Raw genomic sequence first — 20089 nt, 5'->3', positions numbered from 1 at the left:
TTTTGTATCACGTTTATTCCAAACGTATAGAAACAAACTTATAAAAATCTGGAAGTGAACAGAAATACATATCTTTAACATATATTTTTGAGATAAAAGTCTGTAAGTAAATTACGAGCATTGGTATGATAATTAACAACTAAGCATATCATTCAACATTTAATAGAACACAATAGTAGCGTGCATGACTCTGAAACAACATAATTGACATAACCGACCCTGCTTAACGTTTCCAACATACCACTATAAATCCTCGTGAAACATTGGTATTATTCTTCTGAAACAAAACTTAGCTGTAGTAAAAATCAATGACATTAACACATATCTTAATCAAATACAGTCTTCACCTTAATGAATGTACTGAACATATCCCGCGTTTACGTCACCATCTCGATGTACATTAAGTATGAAACCGTAGAATGTTGTCAATCATGTTGCACCGTTCTTGTTTATGTTGAATTAATTTCGGGCAAATGTTCATCATAACACATACAAGTTACATCAGTCGAAACAACAGTCCGTTTAGCCGACCCTGTACCTTACTGTAGCTTCCCTTGCATATTTGCCTTTGTAGCAGGCTCCCTGGATTTCCCTGGTTATGTTCATTCTCTTCTTTTCTCTGGTGTAAGGAGAATTTGGTCTCCATTATATAAAGCTGCCTATTACGTCATAGTTTGTAAATTGACCAAGCTGTGAAATATTCGAAGAATTAATGGATACCCTGCAACTTACTAAGATATTTAGATATGTTGTCACAATCACGTGACTGCTCATGATTAGTGAATTATTTGTCGTTCAACCAGATTTAGACAACTTGTGTCCCATAAATTTATTGTCATAGATATTTGTTTGTTAGAAAACTTACTTTAATCTTCCCTGGTGGACTGAAGTAACAATATGTTTTCAAGTCCTACTCATTCCCTTAACGGTCAAGTTTGCTACCAGCAGATTGTAGCAAAAACAACACAAAGTACAGAAATGCACTTTTTTGGGGCAAGATATGAGGATTGTGTAAATTTCTGTTGGCATTTACTAAAATACCTCTACGTGCAGGATACAATGGGTGTCCCATACGAATTGTTCATGTATTCCCAATTAATAGGAATTGTCCAATCAAAACGATTTAAGGAATAGTTAGTTAACGGAAGAGATGTAAATGTTGCAGATTATAACGATGGGGATTTTTAATCTGATCATTTTTTTTTTTTATGATACACCGTTATTGATAAAATAATTATACCTCTCGATCAAAATGGTATAAGCAATGCTATATCTGAAACCTTTGACGATGTCATAAGAGGGATTTGTCTTAAGTAGAGACTAAGGTGATTTAAAATACGACTGTCTGGTATTACAGCCAACACATAGTTATATACAGTAGTCTATATTGCTATAGGTATTATGTTGCAGTCGCTAAGGATTAAGGCATGCTTGTTTACATGGATGAAAGTGCTACAGTATGCATAGCTATAGAGACTTCAAACTAGTCTTGGTGATTATTCTAACTGTAAGATATTGACATAATTTTTTTTATTAGATTTGTTTTAAAGTGTTACAGATCAGTGAGGTATGGAACATTAGTATGTAATACAGGTCACGGTAGGACAGAGCGTTAATCTAGGATGATTTTCATTTTACCCGACATTTTTTAAATGGGCGCAATCGTACGTGTCGTGATGATATTAAAAGGTTTTATCACCCTTCTATCATCCTAATCTTGGAGGGGGGGGGGGGTCGCCATACTGAAGTAACGACAATTATATTTAAAGATAAATTTGCAATTGTCCAACGACGAGGAGTTATTTCTCCAGGATGTATAGATATCGTACAATACACAATATACGTTAGAAACCTTGTGACGAGGTTGGTACAAATAAATGAAAATAAATGAAGTCTCCCTTCCACGCTCGTACTCCAGCACTTTCATCCTATTTCCTAATTATTGTTGTCCTTCTCTCTCTGCATGTAGACCCCTATGTGCTCTCCTTATAAAAGTTAGTGCCTCGTGAATCAATGAATATTCTTAAGATAGAGAATATTGAAACAGATAAAAACATATAAAGCGAAATGAATCTATCGTGCTTCCATTGTCTCTCTTCCACACCGTCTCAGTCAAAACATGTTTTATTGGTGAAAATATCGATGCATACTTTACATCTCTAGAATCTTAACGTTGTGATGTCACTATACGCAGCAATACAACAGTTAGTAAATGTTACTCAGTTCCAGTAGTTTGAGCTGTAATGGGATTTGAGGGATCCATATTGATTATATTTCATTATCGCTTTAGATCAATGTATATATATATTTTTTTCGTGACTGATATGAATGTCTGGGTCCTAGCAGGCTTATATATGAAAGGGCATATCTGGGTTTAACTTGAAACTAAGAAACAGATGGATTTGTTATGTAGGATTCATCAACTTGATCTACTTTAACATACTAGGAAAATTAAAGGAGAGGTGACTACTTAAAAGTGTAACTAAAAGATTAAATTTAAGGTTTTTATTTAATTTTCAAGAAACGTACCATCCTCTTTGTACCATCCTCTTTATGTACAGTACTATGGATAATCAGCAGCATTATGATACCAAAAAAAAAAAAGGCAACGGTGAATCTGAAATAATAGTGTTTTTAAAATATTTGTGTTATTTCTTTCGTCTTTTGAATAACTGATAAATACAATTTAAAACAAAAATAATATTTCGAAAGAGCTAAGGCCCGAGTGGGATGACAAGGGGGGGGGGGGGGGATGTGTTCAAATTACCTAGTAATGTGGCTGATTTTGTAAAATTTACCACCCGGCAAATTAACTATTGTATCTTCATAATTATATTCAAGTACTGATGATAAAATAATGCAACATCCGGGCCTTGTATCCTCACATGGTTCCTATCGTTCTTAGTACCTTAATTTCTAACAGAACCATTCAATATATTGGTATGCTATAGTATAAGAAACACTCTGATGTGGTAGAGTCCACATATTCTTTATTCAGAGCCAAGTTTGAGACCAGTTGGTTCGAATATGGCACTCTCGAGTCCGAACAGAGTTCTATAGAGTATATGAGCAATCCAAACCAAGTCCAGCACGTGGTTTCTGCCAATACTAGTCTAATAGACACACAGGGCGCATCGGTTACACAAACCCAATATATTCCTTAATTTACACACCGTCGCTTCCTGGTCTAAGTGTTCCTTGCCTAACGTTGAACAGAAAGAGACAACTATTGGAAAACTGATTATGTGCGCATGTAAAAACTATCAATTAAACATACACACACCCAGGGTAAATTTAGAAAGAAAGAATCTGTGCAGGGATTGTATATTTTATGATATTTTTAAAGTTTAACAGATCTACAGTAGTCTATTTAATTCTCCCCTGGTGTCTCTTATTTGATTTGTTCATCATACAACTACAGTTCCCAAACTTTATGGATATCTCTTCACGATCAACCAATACGATAAAAACAGAATATCTAAGACGAAGGGGGAAGGGGCTACTCAATATTTTGCTTTATTTTTGCATCATTACATCGATCCAATAACGATATTCTGGGGTCTGTCTTTGAATACTGTCATCTTTTTCCCTCCTTGTCATCTTCTCTGTCGTTCATGGTATTTATCTGATCATCTTAGTGAGAAGTTCATCATTATGACGTCACTCAGTGTTTGATGACGTCACTGTCTTTATGGGCGGGTTTAAAACTAACTATGTCTTCCTTGTAAAGCTGATGTTTATATTCTGTTATTAAGTCCGTGCATCTTACATTGACGAGTCTGTCTCCTTTATTGACTTTAATGTGTTCAATGAAGATGTGCGTTTACCTCTCAGGAATAGTTTACTGTGATATTTGTGAAGATATATCATTCTAATTTATAAATTTTTGCTTCGCCATGTTATATTTCCCTGAAATTCATTTTCAAAATCTCATGAATATAATATTTCTTTTCCTTTCAGGCCTGTGACAAAAGGGGCAATCTACCAGGAGAAGAGGTAAGAGAGACATAGATTAATGTTCCTGTTCATTAGTAACGGTAATTTTAATAACAGTCAATTAGGTATAAATTATTGTTGAACAAAGAAATAAGACAAAAGAGTATTAAACTTTGTTTTTCATCAGGAGGAAAAGATTTATAACTGTCGTGTATCGAACAGGGAATTCAGATAGGCCAGTTACAAGTTTATATCTCGTAATGGTGATAGCACTGTTCTCAAAGTCAAAGTTAGATGCGTCCTAAATAATCTTACTTCCGCACACACAATCAAAGAAATGATAAACAAAGAAACGAATATACTTTAAAATAAGTTTAGTCCGGTGTTATGGTGTGGTACAAGCCTCACACAATATTGGAAAATAACGTTTAAAATGTCAATCCTCTCTCGCCGGCAGATGCTTCATGATTATTTTTTTTCACTCTGCTGATGTGCATATCATAATTCGTTACCAATACCAAAAGTATCAAAGAAGATATTTATAAATTTCTTGTAGAAAATCCTTTGTTCATTAATTTCTCCGTGAATTTTTTTTCACAGATTATTAACCGTGAAAGTTACTGATAAAAAAAAACACATTTTGAATCTCACTTTTATAGGGTAACAGTTTTCTCTACACACAAAGTGCTAACTGTAGAAGTCTATACTCAAATCTACCATAAATCTCTACTCCGGTATTATTTGATATAATGACATCATAAGAATCATTCCCTGTGATCGCGGAGGGGTTGGTGATGGTTTAGGATTGTATCCGTTGGGTAATAGCATCATGAAGTATTGTGAAACGAGAGCATACACTTTGTCATAAAATCACTAACTCAGAGCGAACTGTTGTTATATGACATATAAGGAAACTAGTAAAAATGAACGGTTGATGTTTTATTGACTGAGTGATGACGTCATACCGTAATCCCTTCCAGAGTGGATTAATTGGAGGAGGGGTGCATCAAGTAAGTTCAAGTTCAGGTCCGTTTATATAAAAGACATGAACACAACGGTGTAAGTAGCTAACGACACTATAGTGATTTGGATGAAGCTGCGTGCATGAGAGTTGACTCTTTTCCAACATAAACCTTAAAAAAAAAACATTTATTGAGCAAAATACTTCCCAAATGTGTGTCAGTTCAAAGCCTCAAGTAAGATTTTGAGATGGTTTACGCTGGTAGTTTCTATCCTTTTTTTCTTTCTTCTTGCAATAGGAAAGCTAATTTCTGAATATTGTACCAAACCTATTGTACCAAACCTTTCTAATGTTAGTCAAAATGAGCTAGCAATGAATTAAAATTTTACATATTTTTTCCTCTACATGAAATTTTATTTTGAAAAATAAATGAAAACATTGATCATTAACATGTCGTTGCCTAAACACATTTACAAACAGGTGACACATATAACACCAACTAAGGAGGTTCCATTTTTTTTAATTCAATTTGTTACATTATATGTTTGACTTATCCAGCTAACAAATAATGTTTTTATGGGCGTTTAGTATGATGTCAACGTTTGTTCAGAAAGAACTAATTTCTAGTCACGTTTTATATTTCTTCGTAGGGCTCATATAAATTATTTTCAAATATGACGTTACAGTACACGTGCAGCTAAGGTGTATTAATGCTACATTAGCATTGCATATAAATTGTAATAAGGGAAATTGGGTTTGTATACTCACCATGCAGGCGACGGGATGAGTTGACAGGATGAAGTATTTCTCCTGAAAGGCAAAAAACTAGCGTCTCGTAGTTCCAAAACTAGAGTTCGTTTAAAAGTTAGATGAAAAAGTTATATTAACACCACCTCATCCCTCTTCATGGACGTCTTTTGTCCACCAACTTTCTTCGGCGAAGTTAAGAAGTCACTCATAGTAGAATCGTTGTAATACATCTTGATATATGGGGTCTGTAGAAATATTAGACAAAACGGTAAGGTGTAACCATGGAGATACAGGAACAATATTAATTAATTACCTAGATATATAGCTATTTTCATGTTAATGGATAAATGAAGCAAATTGCCCTTGGATGTCGAACATTAAACCGTCATAGCGTTAACAATACTTTCATAAACAGCGGTCAGTTTCACCCTTCGATGTCCAGATTACCTTTCATTTTGAATTATGAAACGCTATACTGATACTGTACAGAGACACTAACATATAGTGAAAAATAAAAGTAGGTAACTCGTGTTTTACGAGACGTTCATTTTGAATAATTATGCGACGAATATGCTTAACGCTGGATTAACGTTCATTGTAAAGTCAAAACAATAGAGGGAAAAATGAGCAAATAAAACATGTATCTGTCAATAGTTTGCATCACGTGACACCGAAATTTTTTTCAGTTCGTATTTTCTACAATGTGTTACAGCTTCGAAGTATCTTTATATCTTCCCCTTCCACCGCCCATATTTACCTGGTGTTATTGGGACGGTTATTTATACTGGTTGATTAAATTATTGTTTTGGAATATAAGGTAACGCCAGCAAGAAAGACTCTGTCTTTCGCATTTAACACTTAAACTGTTAATAGTATTTCGCACTATAATATGCATTTATAATTAACGCCTAAACTGTTAATAGCTCTCCACTGAACATAAAATAATATAATGATAACACAAGTTCCGTCAAACGAAACATAAAGCAGAACCATGTCTATCATGGTCAAGAGAACCAACTAAACTAACTATCCCCTTATATGTCAATAATGAACAATTCAGAGATTTTTTTTTTATTAAAGGAATGTCAGATAGTGACACGGCCTACCCAACATTTTACTTAACTTTTACACAAAATGTTACGATTGGTTTCAAAGTTGTAGAGGTAGAAGGTAGAGGGGTGGGTTCAACTGGGAATATATAAACCACGTTTATGGATCAGTTTACCTTCAGAATGGTGTAAACTGGTCATTTTAGCACCCTAGGAATGCTGCCCCCTTCACCATCTCTTGAACTCAATGTCCAGTTTGATTTGGCTCCTACATTTGTGAATACTTAAGAAAAGAACATACTGAGAGATGAGTGACCTGGATATGTTTATATCATGGTTACATTAATGTTTGATAGGGATTGTCGAACTTCCATAATGGTGAGAATGTTAAACCGTGCAGCTAAATTGAAAATGGCTACTCAGCTTGACGATATCATCTTATAAACAGGACGGAACATTTCCCTGCATCGCACTAATGTGTGATAGTATATTAGGTTGCATTGTTTGACTCATCCGTGATATCAAGCGGAAATCCCCTGAATAGGGTCATTTGATGGTTACCAGCAGGTAAGAGGATGGGGTGTGGAGATAAATGAACTGATTCTTTACACAGAAATCACTTTTATAGATGGGGAGAGGATTATATCCCTGAGTATTGAATCAATATTTGTTGACATATACAATTCATTTTTGTTACTTATAATATTTCAAGCAAACTGTAGAACTTGTTATAGAATCCAACCATCACAAATTGGTCCCTTCAAGCATGGAATCAAGGCTACCACAACATTAGTGACCTTGGTTTCATGGATTTAGCCTTCATGTGTATATCATGTTCAGTACCAAAATATTCAGAGGATTTAATCGTTAGAAATCTTTAAAATGATAACTGAAATAATAATAAACAAGACAAAAATGGTCCATACATTTAAAAACATGCAAAATGAATTTAATAAGAAGTAAAATTAAGTTGTTGTAACATGAATCCATTATCTTTTAAATAACACTTCTTATATGGCTGCATATAATTAATATTTACAACATTTAAATACACTGCATTGTGTTATCTTATACATATTCATTGCTTATACTTTTCCCTCTTGTTTAGGGGTTCAATGAGGAGAGTTACCAGAGAAGCCTGGCATGGCTCAAGTAACTGTAAGTCAATACAACTGAATACTCTCTATCTTAGTATTTAACATTGTATTTGTTAACAGTGATTATGTATGTTACTTTTAATTGTAAAATCTTAATATATTAAAATAAATCTCCATCATTAACAACATTTGTTATTTCTATATCAGTAATTTCTAATCTTATCTGGTCACTAATAATATCTGCTTCAACTGTAATTGGTTTTAATATATTGTTTTAAGAACCAAGCTGATCCCTGATTAAATGTATGAAGATGAGTGATAAGTTCCTTTCATTAACAGAAATAATAGTATATGTTCATTATTGCAATTATGTTAGATGAACACAACCTTCCTTTCCGCTGCTTAGGCGTAAGAAGGCCATAACTTGAAAAAGATGCATTTATTTATCTGCTAACATGTGTGTTATTACTAAAACGGTTATTATAACGATTAGTATATAATTCAACACTTCCTCATTATATGATTAATTTCATGAAAACAAAATGAGACATGATCGTGAGTCCTCCTTTAATACTAACAGGGACAAAAACTGTCAGTATACAATGAAAGTGTCATAACGAAACGACTATGTGCGATATGGTGACGTCACTCCATTGATGACAAACAGAAAATAATAGAATCTGTGGAAAATAAGAGAGTTAGATCTGAGCAAGGTCATGGCTCGTCAGCTGTTTGGCATATGTGACCTAATTAGGGACGTAAAATGGAATATTTAAAAGATGTGATGTGGGATCAGGAAGGGAAGAAATGAAATACAGGTTCATGAATAGACAGACCGAAGGAATGTCAAGGTCAGCGGGTCACGATACTGTTTTCTAAAACACAAACATGTTAAAGAGCATTATCTTGTTCCATTTGTTTCCTCCAAATTCGTCTTGTGTAACAAATTATCTCCTTTTGCATAACACCAATAATAGTAAAGTATACACACAGAGCAAGTGAATTCCTTCGTTGACGTTTATAAGAATGTTAATGTGCAATTCATGTGTAGACATACCTACGAGGACACCAAGGGCATTGGAGAGGGCGCCGCCATTTGATTATGTGCTCAAAGAAGACAACGTTATACCGGTCGTTAGCTTGTTTCCCGTGTCGCGGTGTTTTATATATTTATTTTTGGCTCATGGTATTGCTGGCACATTTTCCCCATTGTTCTACTGATAAGAATTTTGCTCGACCCATTATTTATATAACAAATGTACCCTAATATATATATATATATATATATATATATATATATATATATATATATATATATATATATATATATATATATATATATATATATATATATATATATCATTTCATCTTTATATTACAGCTCAATGCTGGCGTCGCCAATCAGCAGCAGAACTGTGACGTCATTTGCTCTATTCTCAAAACGATGGCAGTCATTTCAGTGAAAGAGTTTAGGTTGTAAACTGTTTATATCTCCCAAATACTACAAACAGTGCCAGATAGAGCTCCAGTATAATACACCTGCAACTAGTCCTGTATGATTGTGACGTCATCTATATTCTCAAGACAATGACATGGTGACTTGATGAAGACTGTAACTTTTACATTAACTGTGAATGGATCTTGTAGAGAGATTAAATTGTACAATAATATTAATAATTCAATATACAATAAATAAGTGGATTTAACTGTGAAATTTACATTTTGTTTAAAGGATTACATTATACTGAATTTTAGTATTTTCATGTTTTAGTACAATAAAGAGGAATGTTACTAAAGTTTCTTCAACTTTTCTGGGCTTTTTAGAGATTCACCTTAAAATATGCTAAATGTCTGGAATACTCTTTGAATGCTAAATTGATGATGACGTCAGCCCCTTGACGTCAGGCCTAAATATTCATATAAATAATGTGTTTGATACAAATTGAATTTAATAACTCAACAAAATCAAGTTTTGTAACTGTTCTAAAACCAAAGCATATTTAGATTATTTTTTACAACATTTGTCCATGTCGAATTTGTCCTCTAATGTTAAAATTTTATTTGAGGCCATAAAAGTCTTCTCACCTCATTGGGTTTTGTCTTACATTTGAGGAACTGACATAACTGTCTCCGTATTATATTATATAGTCCAGTTACCTTTACTGATGAACTGAGCTGCTTAAAAGTAACATGTCTCAAAATTAAACAAAATATTATAGTGAAAGCAGCCTAGACTGAAAGCCAGTGGTGTACAACATAACAACATTCATGTTGTGCTTAAAGTCATCCTTTAATATGCTACATGTTCAATTACTTAGTTTTGAGCGCTAAATCGTTCAAATGTAATTTATTTGGTTTTGTTAGTCACATTCGGTTTAGGGTTAGGGTTAGGGGGACTAGAGGGGTGGGTGATGGGGACATAAATGTTATCCTGTGACCATTTCTGAATCTGATGTATATGCTGCTAAAGATTGTTATGAGTGCACTGTCCACAATCTATCTCCTATTGAGATAACAGCGACTTCATCTTCGCCACAAACTGGAATAGTATGGTGACGTCACTGATTACTAAGTTGAAGAAACAATTAACAAATGTACTATTTTTCTCTCTTGAATTCAGCTTTATGAAGTTTAAAACAAAACGATGACAGGAAAGTACATATAAGAAAGAATGAGTAATTATGAAAGACTCGTCCACTATTAATTAAGATATATTACCCACCTATTAGGCGGGTTTAACCCCAGGTAGCATGCATCATTTAAATTTATTGCAAGCGTTTTCTTACTTAAGAAAGATGCGATATCTTACATGATCATACACGCTACTTAGTAGTTTATTGTTAAGTGTACAACAAGTCATTTCTTACGTTTCATTACCCACATTACTGTCCACATATACTTTCATTTCTAAATCTAAATTCATTTGCTATTAAAGCCAAATTCACATTGCTACTCGCTAATTAAACTACTAATGACGTCATCCAACAACCACTACGTCATCAGTATAGGAGACTATATTTTCTTGGATGTCAACTATTGAGAGAGGGAAAAAAGCACAATCCCAATCTTACTCTTTGCGTATATGTGGAGGGGCGGGGTGTGGGGGGGGGCAGTTGGGAGGGTTTGATGACGTTCCCACCACTTTGGTGATCAAGTGGATGTTATAGTAGTTATTTGCACCACCATCAGAACCTGAATCTGTCGAATGGGAATTATATGGTAATATACAGTATTTTTCCCCCAGTATGTTACAGTCTTCGTTACATGCGTAAATAAAGAGCAACGTTTGTTTTACGTACTCCTCGTTTGCAGGTCATAACATCCTTTATAAGTCCAATTGTATGTAATGCTATGATTCATCCCAATTCCAAACCCATATCTCCACCTTCCAACCCCCCCGGCCTTCCCCGACAAACACCTTACTACTCAGATAATTGATTACACGCCTAATTCTGTTAATATTTCTATACTATTTTTAAGCAGACTTGTTTATACCGCTTTGGTAAAAATATGTACATATACTGTATCCACATACACTCGGTAACTAAGAGGGCATGATTACACTTTTTCTTCGTTCTTCCTTTTACTGCATTTGATGTAAACTGTGACGTATCGGTTACGTAATGTCTTAAATCTAACAAAGAGTAGAGCCACATTAATTGTGTCAACGTTAGGACTAAATGACATTCATTGGTTATCTACAATACCTTTGTGTTTTAAAAGCAAACTGCAAGAACTTAGAGGTGATATTAATTAATATATGTTGTATGTTTTTTTTTTTAAGTCAGCATTTCTTGATGTTTGTCGGTTCCAATGTATTACCGTTCTTAATTTGAAGACAATAAGAAGACTGTGACGTCATATCATATGATGATATAAAAAAAAATGTATATTCTGTATAGTAAGTAACTGAAACTTAACTTAATCGATCAATATTTTTTTATTGTATTATTTAATTATTATTTTATTTTCGCTTTATATTGTTTTTGTTGATTTATAATCGTTTCAAATCATCATCTTAAGAATTAAGTTTATTGTTATCACTTTACGTCATACCCTATTTGTTGTATTGACTGGTCCCATCAGCACACGAAAACTATTACATGAACGCTCAAAATACTTCACAGACAAAGAAACATAGTTAAGTTTCTGTTTAGTGTTAACACTAACATTTCATCAGTAACAGTCAAGTTAAGGATCATATTGTTATTTTGCATTTGCTTAATTTAAATTTTTGCTACATTTTTAAAACTGTCTGTTGAGGTGTTGGTTATATTTTGACTCAAAAGAGACTGTAACGTCGTGAGCTTAAAAATGAGAAAAGAAAAATGTACATTTGACTTATTAAAGAGAATCATATACTAAACATCCGGGTGAAATTTGTATCCAAATCCTAAATTGCGTTTTCGATATATCAATAGCTGAAAACAGTATGTACCAAAAATGAACTTGAAGCAAACAGGTGTGATGTCATAGTTGCACACTGAAAGCAAAATTTTCCATTTTTCTTATGTTTTACTTCCTTAGTTTGACTTTGGATTGGCTAGGTTCCCAACTTTGTTTTTGAGTATGTGATGATGACAATACCCATTAATTGCAAAATAGACATAGTTTAGTGTATACCAAGTTTTGATTCCTTATCGAAGGCAAAAGGAATATATGCAATGGTGATGGCGTGTGCGTGTATGTGTGCGTCTGTGACACTTGCTTGAGTCCGCGATAACTCAACATCGGGGTGATGCATATTTGTCATACTTGTTATTGTAGATGTATTATAGTAAGAAGGTGTGCCCAATTTTTGTAGCGCTGACCTTATGAATATTAATACGGTTATGGTTTCAAACGTAAAACGTTTTACATTGCAATAACTCCGCAACCCGAGCCGGGTCGGATTGTAGCCAAACTTGGTATACAGTTGCTGGTTACTATCTGGGCCCCAACAAATTCCGGACTCATTTTTGAGCTGGTGGAACCAAATTTTATTTTCAACTAAAATGTATTTTGAGGCAACTTCTTTGGACCCAAATTTTTGGGCCAAATATATTTTGGGACCATCTGAGCCCATATTTTCTCTCCATTGCAATAACACCGCTACCGTAAGTCTGGTTGTAGCCAAACTTGGTATACAGTTGTTGGTTAATAGCTGGTACATGTAGGCCATCTGGACCCCAATAATTCCGCGCACATTTTTGGGCCAGCAGGACCAACTTATATTTCCAACTCAATTGCAATTTGGGATATGTTCTTTGGTTCGAATTCGTGAGCGCAATATTTTTGGGACCATTTGAGGACAAAATTGTATTGGACCCAATTTTTGGGAAGGCCACAATTAGTCCACAATCTTCAAGTGCATTATGTTGTATCCAAACTTGGAATACAGTTGTTGGTTAATAGCTGGCAAATATGGGCATAAATATTATGATACCGTATTGGGTGATGACGTAATTTTTTTTAATCTTTCACTAAGCAAGTAACCATAGTGACCGTCAGGCTCTGGTTAATATTGTATTGTTAGAATAACGCTGATAATTGTCTGTACATTTAGTAAACCTTACAATGGATGCTCCCTGTGTTTCACTTATCATTTTTATTGTTTCCTTCGTTTTTACTTTACTGCAACTTTTAAAGTTTCTATTTGTTAGTTAGTCTAAAAGAGAATCAAACCCATCAATCATATTAATATTATGTGATAGGTAAGCAACCTATCATTTGTAATAGTATGTGATAGGTAATCTATCGATCATTGTAATATTATGTGATTGGTAAGCTATTGATCATATTAATATTATGTGATAGGTAAGCTATCGATCATTGTAATATTATGTGATAGGTAAGCTATGGATCATATTACTATTATGTGATAGGTAAGCTATCGGTCATTTTAATATTACATGATAGGTAATCTATCGATCATGTTTACATTATGTGATAGGTAAGCTGTCGATCTTTAATATTACATGTTAGGTAAGATATCGATCATATTAATATCATGTAATAGGTAAGCCATCGATGATATTAATATTACATGATTGGTAAGCTATGGCTCATTTTAATATTACATGATAGGTAAGCTATCTATCATTGTACTATCATGTGATAGGTAAGCTATAGATCATCCGAATATTATGTGATAGGTAAGCAATCGATGAGCAAGTCACTTAAGGTCACTTACGCATTTTAGCAACACAAAATAACTTGATTTTGGAGATATGGATTCTTGAATATTTGTTTAGATACAAGAATTGTAGATTTGAATAAGCTTTAAAATTTTACATTTGACTTCATCAATTGCTTCATTAACAGTCAACTTTAATATGGTATATACGCAGAACGTTAAAAAGTAAATTATTTTAGCATTATATAATTTTGGCGTAGAAAGCTGATAATAGTATGTGTTTATCAAGTAATTCTTAAATACAAAGATCGGCTCTGTTTAGTATATACTTTTAATTTTATTCTTTCATTGTTATCTTGTTGCGTCTTTAAATAGTTCTTCTGGTTTCATTTTATTTCAGATCTTCTTTATTTCTTTATATTCCGATATTTTCTATTGATTTAGAACAATTATAAGGCTCTAACTAATAATTGCTCTAATTATTGTTTTATTTAGTCATTAGTTGTTAGACTGCTTTCTGCTTAAACCATTTAGTAATTTTACTTTCTTTCAAGGTTTAGTTGCTTTCTTTCGTTCCTCCTATTTCTATATTATTAATTCATCTTTGATATTACTCACGCGTAATCCAGTGAATATTAGAAGAATATTGTGAAATGTTATCATAATAACAATGACTGGCTGTCTACCGTTATACCATTGATTGTGTTATTCAATATTATACTGAAACTTTGTCTTAGACATAAATTAATAACAATGACATGTTTTGTTTTTTAATCCAGTTCTTTGTTCCATTATCATGATCTCTAATGGTGTTTCTTTGAAGACAATAGGAACAAGTGACTTTGACGTATTATAGTAAGATTTTAACATAAAAGTAACGAAGATAATGGTCTGTATACTTAACATAAACCTTAAATGCAATGATCAGCTCTCCATACATATCTTTCATTCTTCTTGTATCATTATATTGCTTCTTCTTATTACTGGTGCTGCTTGATGATTAATGAATATTCATGATCTCTACATTATAATTTAGTTCGTGTCGTATTTGCTTTAAGCCTATTGGATATTATGAAGCCTCAAGTTTACCAATATTACCCACGCAACGTCCCGAAAAACTGAATATATTTACATAACAAAATACTCAGATTGACAGATAAATATGGATGATATCACCGCGTTGCAGTGTTTACGATATTAGATATTTCCAAGGAAATAATTATTACTTTATTTTGTAATTGATCTTGGTATCTTCCGTCTTTCTGTATGCTTGTACAAATAAGAGCTCTCTGCAACAAACACACTTGTTCCCTTTGAGGCGATCCTGGTCTCTCATAGTGATACAATCACAACATATTAATCCCGTTTATCTGTTACTCTATCAAAAGTTCGTATGATGGAATCAAAATATGAAATTATTGACTTGTATTGATGTTGTAATACCAATGGGAGCAATAAAAAACTAATCAGAGAAATGTTGTCAACAGTGTTATCTCTGTGTAACATGTAGTATATGTAGTAACTTGTTCTGGCCTGCATTAAGATCACATAGAATGTTATGTCTATACAGTTACTTTCAAAACAGGTGAGGCTGGTAAAGTTGCAGTTGTGATCAAGAAATTCTTCTTCTCCTGATAAAAGTGTCGCTATCGTTCTGTTTGCCTTAAATTGAAACTTTCTCTTCAAGTTGATCCCAAACTTTTCTAGAAGTATTGTAGGAAGTATTGGTCCCTCCTGACCTCAGATGACCTTCGACAGAAATTGAGTGAAACCGGGACATAAAATATGTAAAAACTAGGTGTGATTCTGACCAAGTTACTTAAGTTAATATAAAATTTGATTTCATTCAAACCAAACTAGAATCTAATTAGAATTGTTTAGCTACTCCAAAGACTCGTTTTTATTTTTAATTCAAATGCAAAATATTTTGTGTCTCACAATTTAATGTATGATTCTGTATCGTTTTATTTCTATAACTGAGTAAATGGCTTATTTCATCCTTCATGGTGTGATTTTGTGGTCTGCAGTAAAGAGATATATCTTCTAGTTAACAACGCAGTATACGGTATACCGCAAGCTGACATATTGTGGCAATTCATCTTAAGCAAGCGTAAGTATCAGATTGATGTAAGTTCAGTGATAGGGTAATGATTGTTCCTAGTTAATTTTGTATGTGTTTAATTAGTCAACGTACTGATAATGATCATTAAATTAATTGATAAATACAACAGAACACACATCAGAGTTCAAGATTGACAACACGAAAGTCTCTCTCTATTTGCACGACGTTAGGAGTATTTGGTTGTATAACGAGAAAAATTGACGGGAAAACTGGCTGATCTTATTTTACGTCAGTGTTTAATAAGACCACCTACTGATAATAAACACGTAAATGAATAACACGAACTTAAGTTCAAGTTTAGCACAAGTGAAATTTAGTTGATTGGCTGGGAAGTGGATGGGGGTTGGGAATTTTGAATCATTTACATATATAACGTCATATATAACGTCATATATAACGTCATATATAACGTCATATATAACGTCATTACATATATAACTTCATGATCAACTGTTCGTGTGTAAGATATGCAGCACCACATATAATTCACGGGAAGATTAAAGTGGGGGGAAGGGGGAATGGAGGGGGGTGGATGTATCGGTGTGGTTAAGTTCCATTATAGGCATAAGTACGGACAGTTACCTCCAACGTTTGGATGCAGAAAAAAATCAAGAAGCAAAACAGAGAAAATATTAGACGGCAGAGGGCTTGACCTCTGCCCAAGACTTGGAATCACCCTCCCCGGGAAAATCAACCTAAATAAGAGACCACCTGGTATACATGTAGTACTGGGCTACATTCGCTTCAATATCTTACTATAAACAAAACTAAAACAATGTTGACGTATGTGAAGTATATTTTTACCCCTCTTTTGGGAGTTGGCGGGAAACATTGTTTAACAAGAAGAAATTTTAACGCAAAAAGTTAGTTGATCCATTTCGACCGTGAGACAGTAATGACATGGGTGTGAAAGGCTTCTGTGACCGGAAAGATGTTAAACCTGATCATGTTTGGTTAGGTTATGGGTGAAAATAATTTAACGTTTAACGATACTTTAAATTGTACTTTTGTGCTTATTTGTAACATTTTGTTCGTCTCCCTAGTGAAGCCATGTAAGGTTAACTCCTATGATAATACAATCAACCTTTCTAACCACGTGGCTGTGGCCGTATACCTGCTGATAAGAAATCAACTGTTTGAACTAATAATACAGGATAAATTAGATTTGTGTTATCTGAAACAAATTTAGTGTACGTTTTTACTGCTTCATTTACAAGCATTTTATATGTATGTATTATTACATCGTGTACTGATATCTTAATTACCTAAAGTTATTCTTAAGAAAACGTTACTTTACACATCAGTGATGCAAAGAAAGTGTTCATATCTTTGTAAAACTTAAAACAGACGTATTACGACTTACCTAGAAAGTTACCAAAATCTTCAGAGTATTCAAAATTAAATTCCAGTTAATCTAATTAAGGTATCTTGTTTTAAGTCGGTTAATGAGAGCAATTAATAAAGTACATGAAGCTTCTTACCCGTTGTCACCTAGCTATTTCTTTTTTCTAGATTAAATCCTTTGAAGAACTAAAGATGAACTGGAAACATCCAAACTTTAATTTACTGTTTGTTTGAATTAAGCATAACAATTTTAAAGAACAACTTTGTAACGGTAGCCCTGAAGCGAATAACAGATTTATCAAACTCAACCTAATTATTTGTTTTAAATATACAAATAATAATCTACTTAACCTGAAACGAAATAGTCCAACGTTACATGCTAGCATTCAATCTAAACCATGCACTTAAAATACATTGCATTCAAAGTGAAACCACTTATCTTCACTGGCCATAACAATATCAGCATTGATCGCCACATGGTTCTCATATCTCTGTGAATAAATGGTACAAGCGCCCTCTAAAATAATCAAGTTTGAAATCACACGGGAGAAGGACACAACTATCGTTTGAATATAACAAAGTTATCGTAAGATGAAGAATATGGATTACGGTCATGATAGTCAGAGTGAGGTTGTAGGATTATTTAGATCATTCATGTTTATTTGAGATTGAAATGGCCGCCCTGACGTTCATTAGTTGTTGATGTTCACAGAAATGAATATTCAAAGAACATAAAGATAAACATATTAAACATCAAGAGAAACAAAGGTGGAATCAGAGCAATATACAGCTTACTACCGTTAAAGCTATTTCCATTCTTAGGAGGTTGAGCGGGAGAGTTTTGAGGGATTATAACCAATTTGATTTCGTTAAACGTTGTGAATACAACTGTACACTTACAGGCTAAATTTAGTTATAGCTAAACCATACGTGCGAACGATATGTTTATGATGGGAGTAAAAGTCCAAACTTGTTTTTATGTACAGAATTTGAACAGGATGACTATCGAAATATTGTTCGTTTTTGACATTTGGCATATGGATACAAACGATTATTCCGGTTAATTAGTCCATAATCTAGCATGTTGAACGATACGTCTGTAGTGTCGCTCGAAAAACCTTGACTAAAATGATAAACTCCGATTATTAACCAGACAATCGGTCTAATTTTTAACCGATAATCCAATTTTATTGCCTATAAAATTTCATTTTCAGTTGTAAAACCTGGAGTACCGGTTCAAAAAAAGACCGGCTTTGAGCAATAATCCATTTTTTCCCCGACAGAATCAAACTGGAATATCATTAGTGGGTATTTTTCTTTGCCATACGCGTGATTCAGGAATAATTTCGACCCGCGAGAAAACATCCGGTAAGATTAGCATAACAATACGAGTAAAATCCCATTCTGAATGAGAACAAAACCGCAGGTGGCTTTAGCTTCGTGTAACATTCCAGGGACATATGTTCTGTTATTGATACAGTATTGTATTAAGATAGCTTGAATAGGCTCGTTGCTTGTGCATACAATCCAACATAAGCAATTAAACGTATGGGGATTTACAGGGATTAAAGTAATTAAACAGCAACCATTAACGCATGCGCGAATTTAAGGACATTTCCCCTTCTTTGCTCATACTGCTTCTTAAGAATTTGATTTATTATTGATGTAATATGATGGATCCATCGATAAAATGACGTTGTTGAAGTATCACACTTATTTGCAAATCAATATCCGAGAGATCCCTATCATGCAGCAGTGTTCCTATCATCGTTATCTATATATAACAGAACATACAGATCTAAGCGTCGCTGAGTTACCGTATTCCAGTATAGACTCACTGTACATAGGCTTGTAACCACTGAATTTAGTTGACCGTGGTAAATGACGAACGTTATTTCCATTTTTATGATGACAGCAATTAAAATGCTTTACTTCCTGATACGTTTAAATCATTTAATTGTCCTCCTCGATAATGATATTATTATTGTTAGATGTCAAGCTCATGGTGCATCAAGCAAAGTATGTCGGCCGTGTTTTCACAGTATTGTATAAATCTACGGAAAGTTCGTTCGAAGTCTTCTCGCTGGTACCTTCGGTTCTATTTCTCTTACGTTACTCAATATAATGACGGCAATTGCGAGCTCATCACCAAGACTCAAAGGAGGTACAGCGCTTTATGGTTGAGAACGTGACTGCTGGTGGAAGAGGATTGTATAGCTATCAATAGTATCAGTCTGACGTCATATTATCTGCATACTTTATAGTTCGTACGTATTTTGTTTATTTTTAGAAAGTTCTTGATAAATTCGCGACACTATAAGAAGGGTCGTCAAACCGCTGTCCCGTTGACCTCCTCCTTATGTAAGTACACTCGTTAACTAAATTACTTTAAAACCAGTAAGTCATTAACTACATACTTCATACTTGAAAGAAATTGTTACTTTTTGAACTTTTCATTCTCATCCCAAATAGCGTAGGATTAATTGTGGACTGGTATATGGTATTGTCCAATAGACCTATATTAGTTGTAGGTGAGGTTAAACGACACTTTTACAACTAAAGATAAAGCTATTTCTTTGGGTGTTTGTTACAGCCAACGCTGTGCAAAAACGAAGTTCCTAAATACTCTGTGGATGTAATACTAATAGCAAATTAGATGTGTTATCGGTGGTTTCATTTAAAACACTAACGGAATTACGTAGGTGCATATAACAA

General features: G+C 33.8%; 2 protein-coding genes across 10 annotated transcripts in view; one reads left to right on the top strand and one right to left on the bottom strand.

Moving 5' to 3' along the window:
* LOC139969995 (uncharacterized) overlaps positions 1-20089 on the bottom strand; it is a 958452-nt gene that overhangs the window by 495207 nt on the left and 443156 nt on the right. The gene's annotated exons all lie outside the window — the stretch shown is intronic.
* Positions 1-20089, top strand: part of LOC139969970 (uncharacterized) — a 395025-nt gene that overhangs the window by 206036 nt on the left and 168900 nt on the right. The window contains exon 10 of one of the 5 annotated variants that reach the window (XM_071975449.1): positions 3961-3996. The exons of the other annotated variants lie outside the window; for them this stretch is intronic. Coding sequence (XP_071831550.1) covers positions 3961-3996 — 36 coding nt within the window. The remainder of the gene's footprint in view (positions 1-3960; positions 3997-20089) is intronic. 5 annotated transcript variants of the gene reach the window in all.

Source organism: Apostichopus japonicus, chromosome 7, assembly GCF_037975245.1.
Source record: "Apostichopus japonicus isolate 1M-3 chromosome 7, ASM3797524v1, whole genome shotgun sequence".
Classification (NCBI taxonomy): Eukaryota; Metazoa; Echinodermata; class Holothuroidea; order Aspidochirotida; family Stichopodidae; genus Apostichopus; species Apostichopus japonicus.
The sequence above is the reverse complement of the archived record's forward strand: the minus strand, read 5'-3'. Positions and strand labels throughout refer to the sequence as shown.